Source organism: Crinia signifera, chromosome 9 (assembly GCF_055691185.1).
Source record: "Crinia signifera chromosome 9, ASM5569118v1, whole genome shotgun sequence".
NCBI lineage: Eukaryota > Metazoa > Chordata > Amphibia > Anura > Myobatrachidae > Crinia > Crinia signifera.
In genome coordinates, this window is record NC_139225.1 from 125,246,870 (window position 1) to 125,270,652 (window position 23,783).

Sequence of the window (23,783 nt, forward strand, 5' to 3'; positions counted from 1 at the left end):
TTTGGCAATGGATGCTCTTGTACTACATTTCTTCTGTACTTGCTCCAGGTAATACCCTTTATCAGAATCTTATCAGGATTATTATTTGCATATACACCCATTTACCATAATAATAAAACCACCTGCCTTATATTGTGTAGGCCCAGGGGCGTAACTATAGCACCGCAGCCCCCGCGACCGTGGGGGGGGGGGGGGGGGGGGGGGCGCTGTGCATGTGCGGGCGCCGGGGGCTGCAGTGCTATAGTTACGCCCCGCCGCTATCCCCCCACAGACTTTACCTGTCAGTGTCTTCAGTACGCGCTGGTCCCGGCTCCCTTCTTCTGCTATGAGGACCACCACAAAATATCCGCCCCCATTTAGCATCCCATAGATGCTTGATTAAACTAAGATCTGGGAAATGTGTTGGCCAAGTCAACTCCTTGAATTCTTTGTATTGTACCTCAAGTCATTTCTGAAAAATGTTTACTGTGTGGCATTATCCTGCTGAATATGAAGGGGTGTACTTGGCCTGCGACAAAGTTTAGGTGGTGCTGTACATGCCAAAGTATCACCCACATGAATGCCAGGACCCAAGTTTTCCCAGCAGAAGATTGTCCAGAGCATCACACTGCCTCCACCGGCTTGCATTCTACCATTTAACCATTTACCATAACCCTGCTGCCCCTTTCTCCCTCTTACTGTTACTCGCTGTTTTCCCCCTGCCTCTCCCTGTCACCCACTGCCGTGATGCATAATGTGATCTTGGGTAGGGGTAGAGGAGAGGGGCCCAAATTATATTTTTGCACCTGGTTTCACCACCCACAAGTTCTGCCACTACCCAAAGCATTAATAAAACTTAGAGTGTGCACACACGGTGAGATATGCCTTCTGATGTTGATGATATAGTCAACATCGTGTCGGCATCACATGCAGATCGCAAGGGCTTTAACCCTTGCGATCTGCTTGCGATCCTGTTGCGCATTCATGTATCGCAAGGCAGATAGTCTTGGCTGCATTGAATATATATAGTGCAGATCTGCACTATATAGTCAAAATTGTGCCATTGCATGCATTCCATGCGATGCGAGTCCCGATGCGATCTCATCGCATCAGGACTCGCATCGCATGGCATATCTCACCGTGTGTACACACCATAACACTAAATATAGCACTGAACTACAAGTCCCATCATGCCATGCCACAGTTTTGCTATTAGGGAATGATAAACTATTGCAAGGCATGCTGGGATGTGTAGTTTCACGACAGCTGGAGGGACACAGTTTGGACATGCCTGCTCTATATGCATACCACCCAACATCTCTGTCGGGAGTCAGGACACCCAATACTTTATGCTAGGTGCAGATTCATTTATCTGCCTGGGATGTATATTGCAGGACAACGGTCTTTGCATTCACATTCCCTGCAAGTCACCTTTTGTACATGGAGGGAATATTCTTGTTAAGGATTAAAAAAAAAAGTCTGTTGTGACACTGACTGATAATGTTTGCGGCACCGTCAGAGCCGCATTTCCCATTAGGCACATGAGGCACGTGCCTAGGGGCGGCACATGTTTGGGGGCGGCACTTGGATGCCTGTGATAGTATTGTCAGCCCAATATGTACCAATAACTGCAAAATATCCACTGTACTGTACCATATTCCATCTTACATAGAGTGTAAATGGATGTATTCATAATAAAAGAACATGTGACAGTTAGTGGCTTTTTTTATAAATCCATTATATTGGCTATTACCAAATGAGGGCTTATAAGTAAACAATAAAAATAATAGACAGGGGGTGGGGGGCAGCGTTATTGTTGTGCCTAGGGGCGCCGTCATCCCGAAATCCGCCCCTGGGCACCGTCTTGAATTGATTACTTATGCAGACATTTCTGTCTGACACACACAAAGTTATGTAACTCTAGGCTTACAAAACAAGCCTTTGAATGATTGCCAGATCCATGTGGAGGAGGGATTTCCCAACTACCCAGAGCTGAAACACAGAGCAAGAGCTGATTCAGAAATGTGAGATTGTAAACAACTCAAACTGACATACAGCCGTTTGCAGGTTAAAGTCTAAATGAGGTCTCAGTAACAGACAGATATGGAGGTGGCCGGGCTTGTTGTGACTCTGGTTCTGATCTCCAGCATAACAGTCTTGCTGACTCTATGGGTGAGAAAGAGACGGAAATCTGAGACCCCTCCTGGTCCTCACCCCCTCCCTCTCCTGGGAAACATCCTGCAGATTGATTTCAAGAACATAGTGAAGGAGTTTGTGCAGGTCAGTTATTCTTCCCTTCTGCTGATAAAAAGGCCGACAATATACTGCAGGCAGCATACCTCCCGACTGTCCCGGTTTTTGGGGACGTTCCCGCATCCCTCCCGCAGCCGGCAGTGTCCCACTTTGGGGGGGGGGGCATACGCACAGCGTCTATTCAGCGGCGCAGTGGCTGAAAACAGGGCGTGGTCTAATTTGCATAAACCATGCCCTCATTTTTATACACCACACCCCCTTTTTGTACACTCGCACGGGTCCCTATTCATCAAATGAAAAAGTTGGGAGGTATACTCTAGGCTTTCAGGAAAATACTAGTGAATGGGGTTCTCTGCTCTCTCGTCACATCATCACAATTATATTGGCACAATGCAACATGGATCATCTGTAATATGTTTTAGAATGGTTCTGACAGAGATATGAAGAGGTCGAAAAACACACTGCCCTGATCTGTTGATTCTCCTATTCCTCAACCTGAAAGAATGAACGTCGACTTTTCACAGTTCAGCCTTCTGCAGATGCCGACAGGTTTAATGTGAACATTTCAACAATGTTGACATACTGCCGACATTGTGGTGTTGACATTATGACTACAGTCCCCCAAAATAGCAGTCTTATTGCACCCTGACCCCCTCTATTCACATCTCACTGCCCCATCATAGCAGTCTCATTGCACCCTCAGTCAACCTACCTTCATATCTCACTAGACTCTCCATAGTAGTCTCATTGCACCCTGAGTCCTCCTCCCATTACACCTCACTAGACCCTCCATAGCAGTCTTATTGTACTCTGAGTCTCCCTACCTTCACATTTCACTGCCCCAACATAGCAGTCTAATTGCACCGAGTCTCCTTCCCTTTACATCTCACTAACCTCATCATAGCACTCTCATTGCACCATAAGTCCCCCTCCCTTCACATCTCACAGGCCCATCATAGCAGTCTAATTGTCCAATGAGCCTTCTCTCTCTATGGGCCAAACGGAATGCCAACCAAGTTCGGAATGCTGGCCAAACTCAGATGCTTTTTTACAGGGGAAATCACTAACAAGGCAAAAATATGCCTTGTAAGTGATTGCCCCTTTAAAAAAACATCTGAGTTTGGCAGGCAACTCCCATTGCCACCAAACTTGAAGGGTATTACATTTGGCACCATATTGCTCTACCCCATCCTTCTATTGTAGTCCCATTGCTCCCCTCTGCTCTCTCCATATATTTGCTATGCCCCCTCCTTCCATAGCAATGCTAATGCCATTTCCTTTCTGAATATCACACTAAAACCCCATTCACACCAGCATAATTTCCCGGGCTATGGAGCAGGGTTGTTCTTGGGTTTAACCCGGGGACCCGGCCAGGGTGAATGGGGTAGGGGATACTTACCCGGGTTGCCGGTCCTCGGTGTGCTGGGGATCCACACAGGCAGCAGGCGCAAATGACGGAACATGCGGCGGATGAAGATGACGCAGCTCTCCGGCGGCAATGAGGGCAACGGAGAGCTGCGTCATCTTCATCCGCCGGCTGTCCCGTCATTTGTGCCCGCCGCCTGTGTGGATCCCTGGCCTGCAAGGAGGACCAGCAACCGGGGTGAGTATTCTACACACCTCCTGCCCACCTCCACCACCATCCCGCTGACTGTCCGCCTCCTCCCCGCCGACTGCCCGCCTCCTCCCCACCTCCTGCCGGCCTCCTTCCCGCCCCCTTCACACACCAGAAAATGCAGGGACTTTTCAGGTATGAAAGGGGCCGACCCGGGAATGGCCCGGCATGATTCCTGGGCTATATTCCCGGGTGGTTCCCTGCGTTTGCTGGTGTGAAAGGGGTATTACTCTCCACAATAGAAGTCCCATGAGAGATAGAGACAAAGAGAAAATCAATGAAGATAAATTACCGACCAACCGTCTCTAGTTTTTTTTAAAAACACAGTCTGGAACATGGTAGTTAGGAGTGGCTGGTACTTTATTTCTGTCCACTTTATCACTCTCCAAGGCTTAGTACATAGACCCCCCTGAGGCTGGGGCACATAGGCTTCTGGGATCGGGATGCCTCCTGAGCACTGACCTCTATTTTTGTCTCTCAGGGAGACATCCAAGGAGACGGGTAGAAGGGAGAGTGTATAAAATGCAGAAAAATTGACAAGGGGTACTTCCCGCAGTGCCCCCCTGACTCCACCTACAGTATGGTTATAATGTCATGGTGCAGTGTATATTGCCTACAGTAAAACATCTATTGCCCCTGTGAATCTACTGCAAAGTAGAGATTCATTAAGGTATTATATATTCTTCCATTTGTGGCAAAAAAAAATTTTTTTTCTAGTCTACAGCATTCAAATATTGGGCCAATGTCGGAGCCACTATTTCCACATAGTTTAGCTGTTAAGGTTTAGTATAGTACATGCAATAAGTGGTTTTAAAATAGTAGGAGGTATTCAATTTCCTTCTCCCTGCATAGTTTTCCTCTTCAAAAGTACCTTTGATTATCGATATAAAGCTGGTTTCTAGTTAATTTGATTATAAAGATGACAGAGGCGGAACTACCATAGGTGCAAGAGGTGAGGTGCACCAGGTCCCTGGAGGACTATGGGGCCCAATGTTTCTCCTGTCACCCTCTTCCTGTCACCTACTGTTTTTCCCTATCACACTCTGCCTCCCACTGCCTCTCTCTGCCTCCCCTTGCCTCTCCCTGTCATCCATTGCCTCCCCCTTTCACTCACTGCGATGTTGCATATTATGAACTTGGGTTGGGGTGGAGAAGGGGGGCCCAAATTATATTTTTGCACCTGGGCTCACCACCCACAAGTTCCACTACTGAAAGATGACCTCGTTTTTATCCATACTATCTGTGTCTGATACAGTATATATGGGTCCTTAATCCACTCAGTTTCCAACTTGTGTTTCCCCAGCTTGGCTCCCGATATGGTCCTGTATCCATGATATACCTGGGTCAGAATCCGGTGGTCGTATTAAATGGGTACGACGTAGTGAGAGAGGCTTTAGTAGACAATGGAGAGGTGTTCAGTGAACGGGGGAAAACTGCTATTGCAGAGAAGGCTTTCAAGGGATATGGTAAGAAATATGTTACTATGTGCATTGTGAAGAAAGGGGGAGAAAGAAATAAGAACCACATCTAAAAGCTATGGGGCCCATTTACCATTCAATATTTACAGCTAATTCCCCCAAAACTTTTGTTTTTGGAGTTAGCCACAAATATTAAGTATCCTTCCAATGTAAGTAGAAGTTACGGTACTTGTTTCCTAGCACGGCGCCCACGATATTAAGTTGTATGACATCGCATTGCATTGCATCGCATGCCATATGCCCGCATGCGATGCGATTTTAAATTGTATAAGCCCCTATACGATTTTTAATTGTATAAGCACCCTAATAGGTGCTTACAATGTTAAATGCACCCCCACGCCACCCGCACTATCAATGCCAACCCGAAGCGTGGCGAGCGCAGCGGTACACGTCCTCCGACCTTTTCATACCCCCACTATCCACGTCGGCGTGGAGTTGATTTTATATAGTGTGGCGTGGAGTTGATTTTATATAGTGTGGTGTCCGCTCGCCAAGCTTCGGGCTAGGTGGCTCGCTGCGCTCGCCACACTATCTAAAACCAACTCCGCGCCGACGTGGATAGTGGGGGTATGAAAAGGTCGGAGGATGCGTACCGCCGCCCCTCGTGGGCTCGCTGCGCTCACCACGCTTCGGGTTGGTGTTGATAGTGGGGGTGGCGTGGGGGTGCTTTTAACATTGTAAGCACCCATTATGGTGCTTATACAATTAATTATCTTATAGGGTGCACATTTAACATTGAAAACACCCATTAGGGTGCTTATACAATTTTAAATCGTATGCCATTGTATATGGCATACAATGGAATACAATGCGATGGTATACAATTTAAAATTGTATAACATCGGCTGTCATCACGTAACATCGCATCGCATTGCATACCATCGTATGCCTTATGGTACGCGATTCGATGGGCGCCGTGCTAGGAAACAAGTACCGAAGTTACTGCAACAGGAATCTCCTATACCTGTTGCGATGGCTCCAGTCCCGCACGCAGCCACATCCTCCATAGGATTCTACGGGGGATGCTATGGTGCTAGATTCATATATCAGCGTTATATTGGCCCCACTGCAGCTATGGACATCTGTAAATCGCGGCAGCCCATTGTAGCCTGAGGACTTCTCACTGACCTGAAATATGTGCTTAGGATTTACTAGAATCCTGCAATTGTTTCAGGGCCTATAGTCATTTAGAGTTTCACGCTAATGCAATTGCAATTTTGTAGGCGGAGAAACTGCTAATATTAGCAAGTGAAGGAGGCCCCCAACAGAGCGATTGCACAATCATTTGCAATTGCATTCATATTCACAGCCTATACGCAAGGCAGAGGACCATCAACTGCTCAAGTAGATATATGGCTACACAGACTACAAAAATAGGAAGGTGTATACTGCGCTATAGTAAAATAAGTGCTATTCAATATTAAAGGTGCCAATTAATGGGATGCGGTCATTTGGTCTACTGCATTATGGTCGACAGTCATTAGGTCGAATCCATTAGGTCGACATGCTAAAAGGTCGACATGACTCTAGGTCGACATGGGAAAAGGTCGACATGATTCTAGTTCAAAAGGTCATTAGTTCGACAGGTCATTAGTTCGACAAGGTCATTAGTTCGACATTGTCTATGTCGACATTCACAAGGTCGACATGGAGTTTTTCACTGTTTTTTGAGCCAACATGTGCCGACAGGCGGTATTTCATGCCCTACCATCCACTAGGGCGTGGTGGGAGAATAAAATAGTGTGCCGAGCGTAGCGAGGCACCGTGCCCGACGCATTGCGAGCGCAGCGAGCGATGCGAGGGGATGCAGTGCACTTTAAACTGTGTCCATGTCGACTGTGTTGACATTCAGGTAAAAAAACAGTAAAAAAACCCATGTCGACCTTGTGAATGTCGACATAGACAATGTCGAACTAATGACCTTGTCGAACTAATGACCTGTCGAACTAATGACCTTTCGACCTAGAATCATGTCGACCTTTTCCCATGTCGACCTAGAGTCATGTCGACCTTTTAGCATGTCGACCTAATGGATTCGACCTAATGACTTTCGACCATAATGCAATAGACCAAATTATCCCAACCCCAATTAATATAGGTAAAATGAAGTTATTTAACATTAGTAATTAAAAAAAGTAAATGCATGCCAAAAACAATACAATTATAAAAATAAATAGAATATCAAAGAATTTTTATTAAAAATATTGCAATTGCTGTTGCTTGGAGAAAATCACTATATAAAACAGTCGTTACGGTACTGTATTCGTCAGAGCCCGCTTGAGAGACCGGAATTTTTAATGTATTGCCTCATTGAAAATATAAAGGGGTCCCCAATGGAACTATAATGAAATTTAGCACTCCCAGGCTATTTGTGGAAGGTTACCTAGGTAGGCTGTGGGAACCCCTTAGGAGTGGTAGAGGGATGGCAAATCACACTGAAGAGATGTGGCGTAAGCTGGTCCGGTCTCAAAAAAAGCATGTGGATTGGAAGTTGATGGTGTGTTGTATAGTAAGTTCTGTCCTGTCCACCAAAGGCTACACAGACTGACCATGGTAGTAGCAATGCAGGGACCATGTTTCTCTGCATATATGATTGCTGCTGCGTTTTTGATGCCACTCCTCGTTACCTTTCACAAATGGCCACGTCCTGTCATAATGGACCAGATGTACTAAGCTTAAAAAGTGATCAAATGTAGAGTAATAAACCACCAGCCAATCAGTTCCTACCTGCCATGTCACAGGCTGTGTTTGCAAAATGACAGTGTGCAGCTGATTGGATGGTGGTTTATCACTCTCCATTTTATCACTTTTCAAGGCTTAGTACATCTCCATCACTGTCCTCACTGAGAATATGAAGGAAGTTGCGTCACTAGGCGGGTGCGGGGGGTGCGGCCCGCACTGAGTGTCACCAGTCTTTGGGGTGACACCAACATCAGCCGCGCTGCCGCACCCGCCGGTGGTTCCATTTAGAGGGGAGAAAGAAGAGCGCATTGCGCGTCTCTCCTTCCCCTCACTATCTTCCTCCTCCGCCGCCGCTTCAGAGGGGAGGGGAGGGGAGCGCTCAGCGCAGGGCGCATATCTCCTTCCCCTTCACCATTTCTATGAGTGTCCCTGTCTTGCTGCGGCACTGCAAGTCAATCAGAGCTTGCGGGCCGGCAGCCAATCAGAGCCGGCCTGCAAGCGAGATATGATTGTCTGACAGGGACAGACTCATAGACACAGTGTGGGGGAAGGAGATATGCGCCCTGCGCTGAGCGCGCCCTCTGAAGCGGCAGAGGAGACACAGGAGACAGAGGACAGCAGGCCAGGGGGACACCGGACTGGGGTGTGGGCAGGAGGGGCGTGTACTGTGCTCTCTCATGCCCCACCCTCCCAACAGCAGCAACAGCAGCAGATGGAGACAGGAACAATGGTGAGTTGCACTCTGCTGGTGGGAAATATGTGTATCTGGCACTGTGGGGGCATATGTGTATTTGGCATTGTGGGGGAATATATGGCACTGTGGGGGCATATGTGTATCTGGCACTGTGGGGGCATACTTGGCACTGTGGGGGCATACCTGGCACTGTGGGGGTATATGTGTATCTGGCACTGTAGGGGCATATATATATCTGGCACTGTGGGGTCATATTTGGGCAGCCCAGATGGTGTAATGGTTAGCATTACTGCCTCACAGGGCTGAGGTCATGCGTTTGATTCCCACCATGGCACTAACTGTGCGGAGTTTGTATATTCTTCCTGTACTTGCGTGGGTTTCCTCCGGGTACTCCGGTTTCCTCCCACAATCCAAAAATATACAGGTAGGCTAATTGGCTTCCAACAAAATTAACCCTAGAATGTCTGTGTGTGCATGTACATGTGGTAGGGAATATAGATTGTAAGCTCCACTGGGGCAGGGACTGATGTGAATGTTCATATATTCTCTGTAAAGCGCTGAGGAATATGTGTGCGCTATATAAGAAACTATTAATAAATAATAAATAAATATGTTTAATGGGCATCACATTGTGCAGTGTAATTGGCATTATGGTATGGGGCATAATGTGTAATGGGTGGAAGGAGATATTTATTTATTTATTAACAGTTTCTTATATAGCGCATACATATTCCGCAGCGCTGTACAGAGTACAGTTGCTCATTCACATCAGTCCCTGCCCCAGTGGAGGTTACAATCTAGATTCTCTATCACATGTATACGTGCACACAGACATTCTAGGGTTAATTTTTGTTGGAAGCCAATTGACCTACCTGTATATTTTTGGATTGTGGGAGGAAACGGGAGTACCCGGAATAAACCCACGCAAACACGGGGAGAATATACAAACTTCGCACAGTTAGAGCCATGGTGGGAATTGAACCCATGACCTCAGCGATGTGAGGTAGTAATGCTAACCATTACACCATCCGTGCTGCGCTGTTACGGCGTGGGGAGCATTGGGTAATTGCCATCAAAGTGTGGGGTGTAATGGGCATCAAGGTATGTGGCATATTGTGTTATTAGCATCACAGTGTGTGGTGTATTGTGTAATTAGCATCGTGGTGTGGGGCATAATGTGTAATTGGCATTACGGCATGTGGCTTTATGTGTAATGGGTATTACAAAATTCACTAAAATGTGCAATCTGCAGGTACACAATACAATCACGGTACAGGCCACGCCCCTTCTGATAGGCCACGCCCCATCTTCATTCTTCCAGAAAGTTGGGGGGGTGACACCATGAGTTACTACACCGGGTGACACCAACCCTAGTGACGGCACTGGAAGGAACCATGACACATGTGCATTGCTATCGCAGAACATGCGCAGTCTGACGTAATTTGCTCAATTGCAAAAAGATCTGCATTACTGGCAACTCGGAATAAGGCCCTTATTTTATTATTTATTATTATATTGTGTTAGATCACAAAACAGTAGTCAGAATTGTTTTTTGCTTTGTTTTTATAGTAAGTGGGTGTCAGTTTGAATAGTCCTGTGTATTTGGAATAAGTAAGCAGTTTCATGATTTTTGTAGTATCTGGAATTGTGAAGCCTAATTCGTGGACAGTAAGTGCTAAATACATATAGAATAGTGGGAAGAAATTTTGATTTGAGGTACAGTATGGTGTCCAGAAATATATAAATGCAAAGTAGTTTTAATAACTCCAGTGACTTCTCCACATGTAGGGGTTATATTCAGTAATGGCGAGCGATGGAAGCAGATGCGGAGGTTCTCCCTTAGTACCTTGAGAAATTTCGGAATGGGAAAAAAAAGTTTAGAGACTCGTGTACAAGAGGAGGCCAAGTGTCTGGCAGAGGAAATCCAGAAGAAAAGAGGTCAGTTGGCGAATTTCAGTCCTGTTCTTCTATTTGTGCTCTGTATAGCTAGGTCCCAGATAGGAATAATTGGGTTCAAAGATGTATCTCTAGGAGGCAATGGAGTCATCTGCCGACGGCTTCTGCTCCCAAGGGGGCACCTCTCCTCCCCTGCGAGTTTGAATCAGTTCATTGAAAGCCATTGATATCACTTCTGTGGCTCCCCCTCCAAGCAGGACCTTAGACAAACTGGGGGAAATTTGCTAAGGTGTGTATTATACTTCACATGTGATGTTGATATGGACAACCAACGCTTCGGGTTCGGTCGCTCGCAACAGGTTTATATCCAACTCCATGCCCACTTGGATAGTAGGGGTATGAAAAGGACGCCTTTTTCCCATTGAATTCCATGTTAAAATGGACTCAGTCCATTTTAACATTGATTCCTATGGAAAAATCGGGTCATCGCATCGCATCCGATGGTCGCATGCGATGCGATGCGATGTGCCCGATTCTAAATCGGACGCCCAGATAGTACATAAGTACCAGCAGTCGTATATGACTGCTTTGTAAATCCCCCTCCGGAACACGACTTTGCATACGACTAAAAAAGTCGTATGCAGTCGTAGGGAAAATACTAATGCAAAAAACTAGGTTTTTCATATTAGTAAATTTACCCCAAGATGACTGGCTGTCAGGATGCCAGCGAGCAGGTAAATATACCCCCCCCCCCGGCTGGAAACGGTCATCTGTCAGACCACACTTAGGTCGACAGTCATTAGGTCGACCCCGGAAGGTCGACTGGCCCCAAGGTCGACAGGGTTAAAGGTCGACATGGGTCAAGGTCGACATGACTTAAGGTCAACATGTGCCAAGGTCAACATGGGTTTAGGTCGACAGTCATTAGGTCGACATGAGTTTTTCACACGGCTATATTAGAGCATCTGATGGTCATTTTTATATATTAGTAATCACCGGAGCCTCATGTGCACCTGCTACATGGGGTACATGTGTATATAGATGCTGCTTGTTCTAATATGCGGCTATACAAATGGTACATAAATGGTGTATGAATCTATCCTGCCGCTGACATTATAACACTGGTTCTAATCACCTAAAAACATATACTAAGACTAATGCTTTTCTATGCTACATCATACACACAGAGCAGACCGTGACCCTAACTAGCCTATGATCGTTTCACCACTGCTTAACAAGGATGCCTGGATAAAGCAGTGGTGAAACGATCGTAGGCTAGTTAGGAATTGTGGAAATGAAACATGTTACAAATGTCAGATTCCCCCATGCAGGCTATCAGGGGATCAGGATATTTCCCCGATATATCTTATATGTACTGTTCAAGGCCATAACCAAATGCATCTGTAGTACTGACTGAGACTGTATTATCAGCCAACATTGTAGCTCAACATAGCCACGCAAACAGTCTTCATTTTACTTACTTTATATGAGCCTCTGATTTTTCACTTTACTGTACAATTTGTGCACAAACAAAGTTATTGTTTATTTCAGGGGTTCCATTTGATCCCACCTTCCTCCTGAGCCTGGCAGTCTCCAATGTTATCTGTTCTATAGTCTTTGATGAACGTTTCGACTATGAAGATAAGGAGTTTCTGTCTCTGTTGGCACTCATGCAGGAGACCTTCAAAATTGTGACTTCACCGTGGGCTCAGGTAGGTAAAGAACCATATTTGTACAAGAACACATTGATAACAACAGTTCGTCAAGATAATAGTGAAAGTCAAATTAAACAATCAGACAAAGGTTGATGTATGGTGCACAATTATCAGCAGCTGGCAGCGGTGGTCAATCCCCTAAACAATGCAAATAGAAATAGATATGCCAGCACTGACTGTGTAACAAAGAGTTAGACGGTTCTCAATGATAAATTATATTTATTAACTATAATCATATATAATATAAAAAGCAATAAAATATTGTATATAAAAATCAGAAGAAATTGTTGCAAGTGTCACATTTGTGACTTCAACTGTTGTATATTTTGTAGTAAAAGTTCAGTAGAATAAAGTCATATACTGATAAAACTGGGTATGGATTGTCGACATACAGTATTACCATTTGGGTCATGGGTCTTCAAACTGCGGCCCTCCAGATGTTGTGAAACTACATGTTCCAACATGCATTGCCACATTCTATAAGAGCATGCCAAAACTGTCAGGGCATGCTGGGACATGTAGTTCCACAACATCTGGAGGGCCACAGTTTGAAGACCCATGATTTGGGTGATTCACTGATGATTGGAGAAAAGGGAGTAGATCTCCATTCCAAAAAAATTCTCCAAACATCAGTGGATCATCCAAATGGTAATATATTGACAATCCATACCCAGGTTTATCAGTATATGACTTTATTCTACTGAACTTTTACTACAATATATACCACAGTTGAAGGCACAGATGTGACACTTGCAACAATTATTCTGATTTTTATATATTTTGTTTACATTTTTATTAGTTATATTTTATTGCTTTTTACATTATATATGATTATAGTTAATAAATATAATTTATTGAGAATAGTATAACTTTTTGTTACACAGCCAGCGCTGGCCTATCTATTTCTAAATTAAATAATCAGGCTTTCTGGATTCATATTTTGACACCTATTATCCAAAAATCTCCAAAATCCAGAAAACAAAACAAGGTACAGTACTGTAGATTGCTGCTGCACATTATTTTACACAGGGATATCCAACATGGAGCTCTCCAGCGGCTGTGGAACTACATAAGCTAGCATGCCCTGCCACAATTTTGCTGTTAGAGCAGACTTAAGCTATGTCAGTACAAGCTGGCAAACCGCATTCTGAATAGACCTGGTTTAAAATGGAGTAATGGCAATTTTTAACAGATAAATTGTCTTCAAATAACACTGATACTCTATTTTAATAAAGTATCTATATACAATATTGTGCAAAAGGAGGGAATCCTGACAAGGGTACCTGCCTCCTGAGCCTAACTCCCCCCCCCCTCCCCTCCCCAGGTTAATGCTCCCCACTTGTATCTAAAGGTGGCCATACACACGCAGATTTATCTTCAGATCTGGCTGGTTGGAACAAAATCCTGGTTATGGATGAGAGCAAATGACAGTTGACCATTTGCTTGGAAATGCTGGAAAACTGACAAACTGTCACTCTTCCATAACCATGTTTTTGTTCCAACCAGCCAGATCTGAAGATAAATCTTACTAGTGTATGGGCACCTTAACCCTAACCCTCCTACCGCACTGCCTGAATATAACCAGGGCCGGTGCAATGTCCCTAAGCGCCCCAGGCAAATTTTCAGTGTATGCCCTACCTCTTCCACCACCCGCCCCCCACCCATACCTGGCACCTCATGAGAAAATGCTGAAGCCGCCGCTGACGTCCATGCTGTGGGGGTAGTGCTGCAGGCGGCCGCTTCTGACCTGCTCCATGGGGAGGAGGGAGGTGCGGGAGCTACCCGAAGCCTCCGCGGTGCTGAGCCTGACATCCATGCTGGAGGGGCGGAGGGAGTGCTGCAGGCGGCTGCCGACCTGCTACACATGGGGGTGTGGGCTACTCGTGGCTGGGGCCGGGAGACATACTTTTCCCTGGAGATAGTGTGGCGTGCCCTGGCTGGCTGAGATGATAAATGGGCTGGTGGAGGCTATTTACCTGCTCCTTGCGCGGCGTGCGGCTTCTTTCCAGCAACTCAGTGCCGCCCTCCAGTGGCCGGCGCCCTAGGCAAATGCCTAAAGCTGCCTAGTGGTGGCGCCAGCCCTGAATATAACCCACCACCCCCCACCCTACAGCCTGACCCAACCCTACCCTTCAAATTGTCTAGCTCTTACCCTCCCTCCCCGCAGCCTAACCTAAGATACATCTGGCCCTTACTTACTATTGGGTCTTGTGAAACATTTAACAAAATCACAGTACTAAATTCATATGTGTATTCAAAAGATTTTTTTTCTTTCTAGATCATTAACTTGGCACCTGACCTCCTAATCCACTTCCCGGGGAGCCACCATAAGGCGTTTAAGAATTTTGACAAGCTGAAAGAGTATGTGATAGGAAAGGTCAAATTACATGAGAGGACATTAGATGAAAACTGTCCAAGAGATTTCATTGACTGCTTTCTCATAAAGATGGGGCAGGTATGTTCTTGGGGGGGGGGGGGGGGGGATCAGTATGATTTACCTACAGCTGAATTACTGACATTTACTTGACCGACACTGTTATACAGCCTTGGTGTAAATACCGGTTTACTGTTACTAGGTCGACTCTGTGAAAGCTAACATACATTTGGTCGACCAATAAAGGTCAACAGAGCTTAGATTTGAATTCTGATTTTTGGTTGTGGATTTCTTGAAAATGAATACAATTAGCTGATATTACTGTATGTAATTTAGACGTATGCTGGCCACACATCAGACCAACTTTCCTCTAACCATCCAACTAGTTGGTTGGATGGAATAAAAACCTGGTACTGGATAGGAGCAAATGTAATTTGTAATTAAGCCTTTTGTTTCCCAAATAAAAAAAAATGGACAACAACAACTGTCACTCAGACAATGTAATAGTTTCAGCTATCTATCGCCCACCTGGGCAGCCAACACCATTTCTGGAAGATTTTTCTGCCTGGCTCCCTCACTTCCTTTCACATCTCAACCATCATCAATGGTGACTTCAACATTGCTATTGATAGCCCAAAATCTGCTGCTCATGCCTCCAAACTACTCTCTCTAACCTCCTCTCTCGGCCTCTCCCAATGGACTGACTCCTCTACTCATCGGGAGGGCCACTGCCTTGATCTATATTCACTAAGCTGTGTTTAGTGTTTAAATTCACCAATACTCCTTTCCCTCTCTCAGATCACAACCTTGTCTCCTGCATGCTGTCCTCCAGTACTTCTAACTCAAAAACACAGAAATCATTTAATCCACCTCAAGCCCGCAGAAATATTAATGATATTAATTTTCAAGTACTTACCTCCCCACGGCAACAACAGCTTGCTCCTATTTCTGCATTCAGTACCCCTGAGATGGCGGTATCACAACTAAACCTAACTCTCAAAACAGCCCTGGATGAAGTGGCTCCAGTTACACACCACACTCCACGTAGACCTAGGCGCCAACCGTGGCATTCTAAATTAACGAGACACCTACAAAATATCTCACGCAAAGCTGAGCATAAATGGCATAAAACTCTCAGTCCAATGGATGGATCTGCCAGTCCTATAGTTATGCCCTGGAAACTGCCAAACAAACATATTTCCAAACTCTTATTTCTGCTCAAGCTTCTAACCCAAAACGTATTTTTAATACATTTAAATCCCTTTACAACCCTCCGTCACCCAAGCCACCAGCCATTATTCATGTTCAAGATCTTGCTTCTTACTTCAGGGATAAGATTGACAAGATCAGAGACGAATTGGTATGCTCCAAATCAGTTGGTGATATGCTCAATTCCATACCTGAGCCCTCTGACGCATTTACTTCATTTGATCCCACGAATGAAGATTAAGTGGGATCAATCTGCACTTTTCTCTTCCTCCCACTTTACTACCTCTCCTCTTGACCCTATACCCTCGCAAATAAGAAAATCTCTGTCTCCTGTGCTCATCCCAATCTTAACTAAAATCTGTAACCTCTCTTTCTCTACTGGTGTCTTTCCTTCATTGTTCAAACATGTAGTTATTACTCCGATTCTGAAAAAACAGAATTCTGATCCAAGTTCTCTCTCAAACTACCGTCACATTTCTCAACTTCCATGCACCTCCAAACAACTTGAAAGACTTGCCTACACTCCCCTCACACGCTTTCTTAACTCGCACAACTTACAGGACCCGCTTCAGTCAGGCTTTCGTGCCCAACACTCCACAGAGACAGCACTGACTAAAGTTATGAATGATCTGGTCACTGCTAAGTCTAAAGGCCACTATTCATTACTAATTCTTCTAGATCTCTCTACTGCTTTTGACACTGTTGATCACAGTGTCAACAGGAAAGCTTCAGGAAAGCTTATGAAATTCCAGAACCAGTCACAGAACCTTGCATTCTGGTGGAATCGATGCAATAAAGAATATAGTATCTATCCTTATGTATCAATGCCTATTTCCCTATAGATTGTAAGCTTGTGAGCAGGCCCCCCTACATTTTGACTGTCTGTAAATACCCTGTTTGTTGTATCACTGTCTCCTTTGTAAAGCACAACAGAATATGCTGCGCTATATAAGAAACTGTTAATAAATAAATAAATAATGTAGTTGGACCTATTTGATTTAAACAATTTCACTGAATGTTTTTGTCCATTCTCCTGAGTTTGTGAGCAAATTGCTTATTGGCATTTGACCCCATACAGTACCAGATTTTCAGTCCAACCAACCAACTATTTGGATGGTTGGAGGAAAGTTGATCTGATGTGTGGCCAGCATTATTTCTAAAATCCAAAACCCAATGTTAAATCTGAAATCCAAGCCAAAACACTTGAGGTTTTTTTTTCCAAAACCAAATCAGAAGGGTGATCGCCCATCTCTACTTATTAGAAGGGGAGGCTCTAGAGGAAGGGCTGCAGTAAAGTTCAAAATACAAATAAGGGAGGCCCAGCAACTGCAAACTGACTCAATAGCGGTTGGTGTTTCTCCCCTTTTTGAATTGTGTACTGTGCTGCAGCTCATCCTCTGGAGCCGCCATTGTGATTAGTCAATTATAGCCTCAATAGCCAATGATAGCAGTTTAGCTCAATATTTTTAACAAATGCTTTTCAGACATGACAATATAATAGGGTCTTCTGCTTGTTCATCTTGATTTTTGCTTCGTTTTGTCCCTTTTTCTTCCTTTTCTTCTTCCCCATCACCAGGAGAAAGATAACCCTACTACAGAATTTGATTATGAAAATATGTTTGTTACTGTGTTGAATCTGTTTTTTGCTGGGACAGAAACCACCAGCACAACACTGAGATATGCATTACTCATCCTGCTAAAATATCCCGATATTAAAAGTAAGTGTTCCCATCTTTCAATATGATAGAAGTTAATATCTGCCAATCAATCGTATCTGCAGTAAAACAACCACAAATATAAGAAGAATTTACATGCTTTACATTTTTGCTTATTCATGGAAACTAGACCTATACAGTACTGTAATGCCCGGTACACACCAGGACGATTGTGCTCGTGAGTGGGTCGTCACAGGAACGTACGACCCGCTCACGAGCTGACGGCGCCGCCGACCCGCTGCGAAAATGCGGCTGATGTGATCGCGATCCGATCACGACCCCCACCCACTGCAATGGTCGTTTCTGAGATCTACCTGCAGCAGGTAGGATCTCAGAAAAGACCGACCGACCCGCGGGGCCGCACATCGGATCGGGATCGCATCAAAAGGACACTGAAATGGCCCAAAACATGGCCAATTTACATACAATGAGTCGAGATTGTATCTAAATTGACTAGTTTTGGGCCATATTGTCCTGGTGTGTACCCCACATAAATGAATTATACATTATGTAATACAGTATTACAGTACTGTGAACATCTCGATTTCCCTTTGGCCTGGTTCCTCTAATTAACTTAAGCAAGTGCTCTCTAATAACTTTTTAATAGAAAAATTGTACCAAAAATGATGTATTTTCTAACATTGTTGCCATATTGCATTCAATTTTTTTTTTTATGTTCTAGAGCAGTGGCATAACTAGGACAGCACAATATGTGGTTCTGCCCTGTGTGCATAGCAGAGAAGCTGCCATTGAGTCAGTGCCACTTCAATTTGAAACCCTTGGGGAGTTTTTTTTTTTGGTTAATATAGTTTAATTTGATTAATTTGACTTGGATATCAAATCACACTGGGCCTGATTCAGATGAATTTAAGACATTAAGTCCAAGATGCACTGTACACACATCCCAGTGGTCCGTAGGATGCAGACCTAAACGGCATGGATCTATGTAGTTACAATAGGTATTCCTGGGCCGTGAGGGGGCGTGCCCAGTGTCAGGGACTGCATCAGGATATACACCAGTGTCCATGATGTTTTAGAACCAGGGGCCTTATTCTAGTTCATTCTTTCTGACAAAATTCTTCTTAGATGGACAAAACCATGTGCACTGCAGGTGGGGCAGATGTTACTTGTGCAGAAAGAATAAGATTTTGGTGGTTGGTTTACTTCAAAGTTAGATCTATATTGCAGTGTAAAAATAAAGCAGCCAGTATTTACCCTGCACAGAAACAAAATAACTCACCCAAATCTAATTATCTCTGCACATGTTACATCTGCCCCACCTGCAGTGCACATGGTTTTGTCCAGCTAAGAAGGATTTTGTCAGAAAGAGTGAACTAGAATAAGGCCCCAAGAGAGAACAGCAGCTCTCTCTGGAGCATAAGATACACTAAAAACATATTGCATATTATTTAAAATAGATAAAATATTCATGTTGTTGACAGTCAGTGTGTCGACAGGAAACATGTCAATGGAAGAATGCTGACCGCTTTAAACTGACACAATATAATGATTTCCATGGGAATGCCCTGTGTTTTCATGGGAACACCCATGAAACACTGGGCATTCCCATGTATGCGACCACGGCCCATCGCCCCATGCCCTCTACCCGCACTGCTCTTTGTGAGTGGGCCGGCGAATAATCAATTTGCCGTGGCTGCTCGCACAATGCAGCTGCACATGCACATAAACGGACAGGATCCTGGTGTTCAGAAGACCGGGTGCTGGAATCGCGGCACCTCCCAGAATGCAGATGCCGGAATCCCAAATGCTAGGTGGGGTCAGAATGCTGGTGGAGAGTAAGGGTTAGGCTAGGGAAGGGGAGGGTTAGGCTGAGGGAAGGAAGGGTCAGGTTAGTTGCTCCTACCAGTCGGGATTATGGCAGTTGGTATACTGTCGGTCAGCGTCCTAATTGCATTCATCCATCTGTATATACTCATTGACATATGGCGTTTAGGCCCTTATTCAGATCTGATCTGATTGCCGTACAAATATGTTCTCAAAATGGGCAAAACCATGTGCACTGCAGGTGGGGCAGATGTAACATGTATAGAGAGAGTTAGATTTGTGTAAGTTATTCTGTTTCTGTGCAGGGTAAATACTGGCTTCATTATTTTTACACTGCAATTTAGATTTCAGTGTCAACACACCCCACAAAATCTAACTCTCTCTGCACATGTTACATCTGCCCCAACTGCAGTGCATCATGGTTTTGCCCATTTTGAGAACAACTTTGTACTGCGATCAGATCTGAATAAGGGCAATAGCGTAGAGACTGTGAACTGAAGATATGTAACACATTGTGTCACATCAGAAAATGAATGATCTCACACATTGTGACTAAGATGCAAACATTTCAATAATCATTTTACCCTCCTACAAACAGTAAAATACAGAAGTGCATATGTGATATTATTATGTGATAAAAACTATACTGATTGATTTTTAATTTCCAACAGAAAAGATCAAAGCTGAAATTGACAGTGTGGTTGGCCAGAGTCGCTGTCCATCGGTGGAAGATAGGCTCAGAATGCCGTACACAGATGCAGTGATCCATGAAGTCCAGAGATTTGCAGATATTGCACCACTTGGACTCCCACATTCAACCACCCAGGATATAAAGCTGAGAGGCTATCACATCCCAAAGGTCAGGAACCGATAGCTAAGTCATCACACATAGCAGAATGGATGTCTGGGAATGATTTTTAGAACACATCAACATACAGGTTTCAAAATCTAAAAATAGTTATCTATGGACTTCTGTCGTCCCATTATATCCTATAGCATTTCTCTGAAGGCTTCTGATGCCATCTAAATTATGGCATGTAATATTGGAACTAGCATCTAGCATACGATTCCCATGTAAAGTTTTTCTTAACTAAGCTGATTATTTTTGAGTGACAAGTGATTTTGTCAAAAAAGGTGTGAAAATTGGCAATCAAACATTTTTATTCATCATAATGACCTGTAATGTTGACCTTATATAGGAAAAATAATGTTTTTTTACAGATTTTTCATTTGAATTTATATAACAAATGTGAGTAATGCTGGCATTTTTAGTGGATATGTTGCGCATCGCTCACAGACATGTTGGCACTCAAAGTGGGATATTCAATCTCCCGAAGCCATCTCCCGATGGGGGGGGGGGGGGGGGGGTGGCTGCGGGGCCCTATTCAATGCTGTCTTCCCCGACAGCATTGAACAGGGGATCTCGGCAGAACGAGCAAGACTCCACAAGCAGTCGGGCTTGTTCTGCCAAGAACGGCTGGGAATTGACAAGATCCAGGCTGCAGCTCGCCTCTTCTTGGCCGCAGCTCGCGGCCACGCCCCCTTCTCGTCCCACTGCAGGCGGGACATTGAATCCTGCCTGCAAATTCTTGGGACAGGGTCACGGCTGTCAGGCCATCTCGACAGCCGCGACTCAAGCTTGAACACCCCCCAAAGGGTTAATTACTTTATTAAACAGGACATTTTCTTAGTTGTGGTCTTTATGTTAAATGTAAAGTTGCTTCATTTGTTTTCTAGGGTGCAACCGTATTCCCCATGTTGACCTCCATCCTGAAAGATGAAAAGTATTTCAAGAATCCACAGAAATTTGATCCTGGACATTTCTTAGATAATCAGGGCAATGTGAAGAAAATTGAAGCCTTCATCCCCTTCTCTATAGGTGATATTCAATACTGTATAATGTTTGTTGACCATAAAATGCATTTACTGTTGAACTGCACTTACTGTACAGATACAGTAGTGTAGTGCACAGTAATTCTGTTTATTAGATTTTGGGGGGTATTCAATCTGTGCCTTTATTTATGCTGGAAATAGCGGCACTTGTCTATACAATGCTGCCATACTGACAGCATTGAAGGCTGTCAGATCCAAATTTTTTAAAAGTCGGATCTGTTTTGATGGAAACAGCTGTAAATTGTGAAATTTACAGCTGTAAATGTGTGTGTGTGTATATATACAGTGTATGCCTTTTTTTAACCTTTGTATTGCTCCTCACAATCCTGTTTTATTGCTTCCACAGGTAAGAGAATCTGCCCAGGGGAAGGCCTGGCACGGATGGAGATTTTCCTGTTCCTCACGTCCATTCTGCAGATGTTTGATCTGAAATCCGACACCGAGCCTGAAGACATTGACATCTCTCCCGTTCCTAACAGTGGCAGCAATGTTCCCCGACCTTACATGCTTTACATGAACCACTACTAACATGTAGCCTAACCCAGTGGCGTAACTATCGCCCCATAGCCCCACGGTGGCGGGGAGGCGCTTGGAAGGGGAGGGTGCCGGGGGGGCTGCGGTGCTATTGTTACCTGCTGCGTCTGCCCCGGGACCTTTCGCCGGCTCTCCCTCTCCCTGCTCTCCCAGCTCTCCCAGCTCCTTCTGCAATAAAAAATGTGAAACACAGAAAATGGCTCCCCCATAATGCAGACCGTTTTTGAGGATGCTAGAGGAGCATCCTTAAAAACGGTCTGCTGTACGGGGCAGCCATTTTCTGAGTGACATGTTTTTTATGACAGCAGGTGCCGGGAGAGCAGGGAGACGGAGAGCCACAGCGCAGACTGATTCGCCGACGGAAGGTCCCAGGGCAGACGCAGCGGCACTATGTGGAGGGGTAAGGGGTTTGGGGGGGTCGAGGTGGGGCGCAGGGGTTGGGGTCGCGCTGGGGGGGACGACACGCAAAAGATTTGTGGCAGGATGGGGATTTTTTCATAGTTATGCCACTGGCCTTACCTCAACACTTTCAGATGTTCCTTTTACCCAATATAATGGGCAACAGTATATACAAGATTATGGTGACCATCCAGGCCAAACCATTGTATTTCACTTGTCCCACAATGACTGAACACAGTCTGTCATATGTACCTCTATAGGCATCTTTACAGTATGGGGCAGCCACCCACAAGTTGTTCCTCAGTCACAGCTCTGTCTCTTTGTACATCTGATATCTGATCACGCAATGTGATGAAGATACATGCACAGAATAAAAAAAATAGCAGCGTGCAACATCGACAGTGTGGGCGACATCGGCTGTGGGGCGACTCATAATCAGACCCTATGCATTAATTCACCATTAGGTATCTGACAATTGTTTCAAATATATCCAAAACATTAATAAATACAAAGTTATAATATTAAAAACGTGAATCAGCAGCTGAATTTAGACATAGTGAAGAAAATGAATACATAATTTTTTTTTGCAATTCAAACAGTCTGGTTTAAATGTTGAAATATTTTTTTTTTCTATTTTTAATACTCTGCAGCCTTCACTGATCCGTGCAGGCTGCAGAGTGTAAAAAAAATTAAAGAAAATGGAGTCGCCCCCCCCCCCCCCCCCCCGGGGTCCCCCGTATTTCAAGAACCAGGCCCAACCAGCCAGCAGGGTAATGTCACAGTGGGGGGGACACTTATTATATAAGGTCCCGCGGCCAAAACATTAACCCTACTGACCAGTCAGCCTGGGCAGGGGTCCTGGGGGAGTGGGGACCGACCCAATGAAGGGGTCCCCCCTATAGAACTTACCTGCCCAGGCTGAAGCCTGGTGCTGTCCCTGGTGACCTTGGAGCGGTGGCCACCGGGCTGATAAAGTGTAAAAAGATAGAATTATAAACCATTGTCTAAAACTGTGGAACTATGAGTCCCAGCAAGCCTCCCCCGCATGCTGGGACTTGGAGAACCACAAGTCCCAGCATGTGGGGCATTAAAGGGCCCGCTGAAACTTGAAGTTCCATAGTAATAGAAATAGTAAAAAAACCACACACTGACACATGAAAAATAAAACTTTAATACATCCAAAGCCCATACATACTGATACTTACCTTACTTGAGCCCGTAGGTAGGTCCCCGGGTCTGGTGTCCTGATGTCCTGGGGCTCCAGGGTCCGGCTCCGGTGTCCAGGTCCAGGGGTCCGGCTCCGGTGTCTAGGGGTCTGGTGTCCAGGGGTCCGCCGAAATCCATAGGGGACTTGTGGAAGGAAAATCTACTCACGGGTCTCCTCCGGCGTAGATCTGGCCTCTTCTCTCCTGCAGTAGTCCTCCGGTACTTTGAAGAAAAAAAAAAATGATCACTCGGCACCATCGCACTGGAGAGGACCGGAAGGTTCATCTTCAGCATCTCTCCTCAGAATGATTCTATTGGCCGTCTAGCGGGCAATCAGGAGCCGAGAAATTTGGCTC

The 23,783-nt window shown here is 44.9% G+C and overlaps 1 protein-coding gene across 1 annotated transcript; it reads left to right on the plus strand.

Annotated features, from left to right (window-relative positions):
• The first annotated feature begins 1,991 nt into the window (after positions 1-1,991).
• On the plus strand, positions 1,992-22,749 carry LOC146035942 (cytochrome P450 2C29-like). The gene is made up of 9 exons (XM_083159665.1): positions 1,992-2,259; positions 5,151-5,313; positions 10,490-10,639; positions 12,149-12,309; positions 14,591-14,767; positions 17,472-17,613; positions 20,067-20,254; positions 21,133-21,274; positions 21,635-22,749. The coding sequence occupies exons 1-9, from the start codon at positions 2,083-2,085 to the stop codon at positions 21,814-21,816; spliced, it is 1,482 nt and encodes a 493-aa protein (XP_083015791.1). The 5' UTR covers positions 1,992-2,082; the 3' UTR covers positions 21,817-22,749.
• Positions 22,750-23,783: the final 1,034 nt, after the last annotated feature.

What these genes read in the sequence shown, in the direction of transcription:
- LOC146035942 (XM_083159665.1), top strand. Translation starts at nt 2,083, where the DNA reads ATGGAGGTGGCCGGGCTTGTTGTGACTCTGGTTCTGATCTCCAGCATA. An exon ending in TTCTCATAAAGATGGGGCAG is followed by an intron (nt 14,768 to 17,471) that starts GTATGTTCTTGG and finishes CCCCATCACCAG; the next exon opens with GAGAAAGATAACCCTACTAC. An exon ending in GAGGCTATCACATCCCAAAG is followed by an intron (nt 20,255 to 21,132) that starts GTCAGGAACCGA and finishes TTTGTTTTCTAG; the next exon opens with GGTGCAACCGTATTCCCCAT.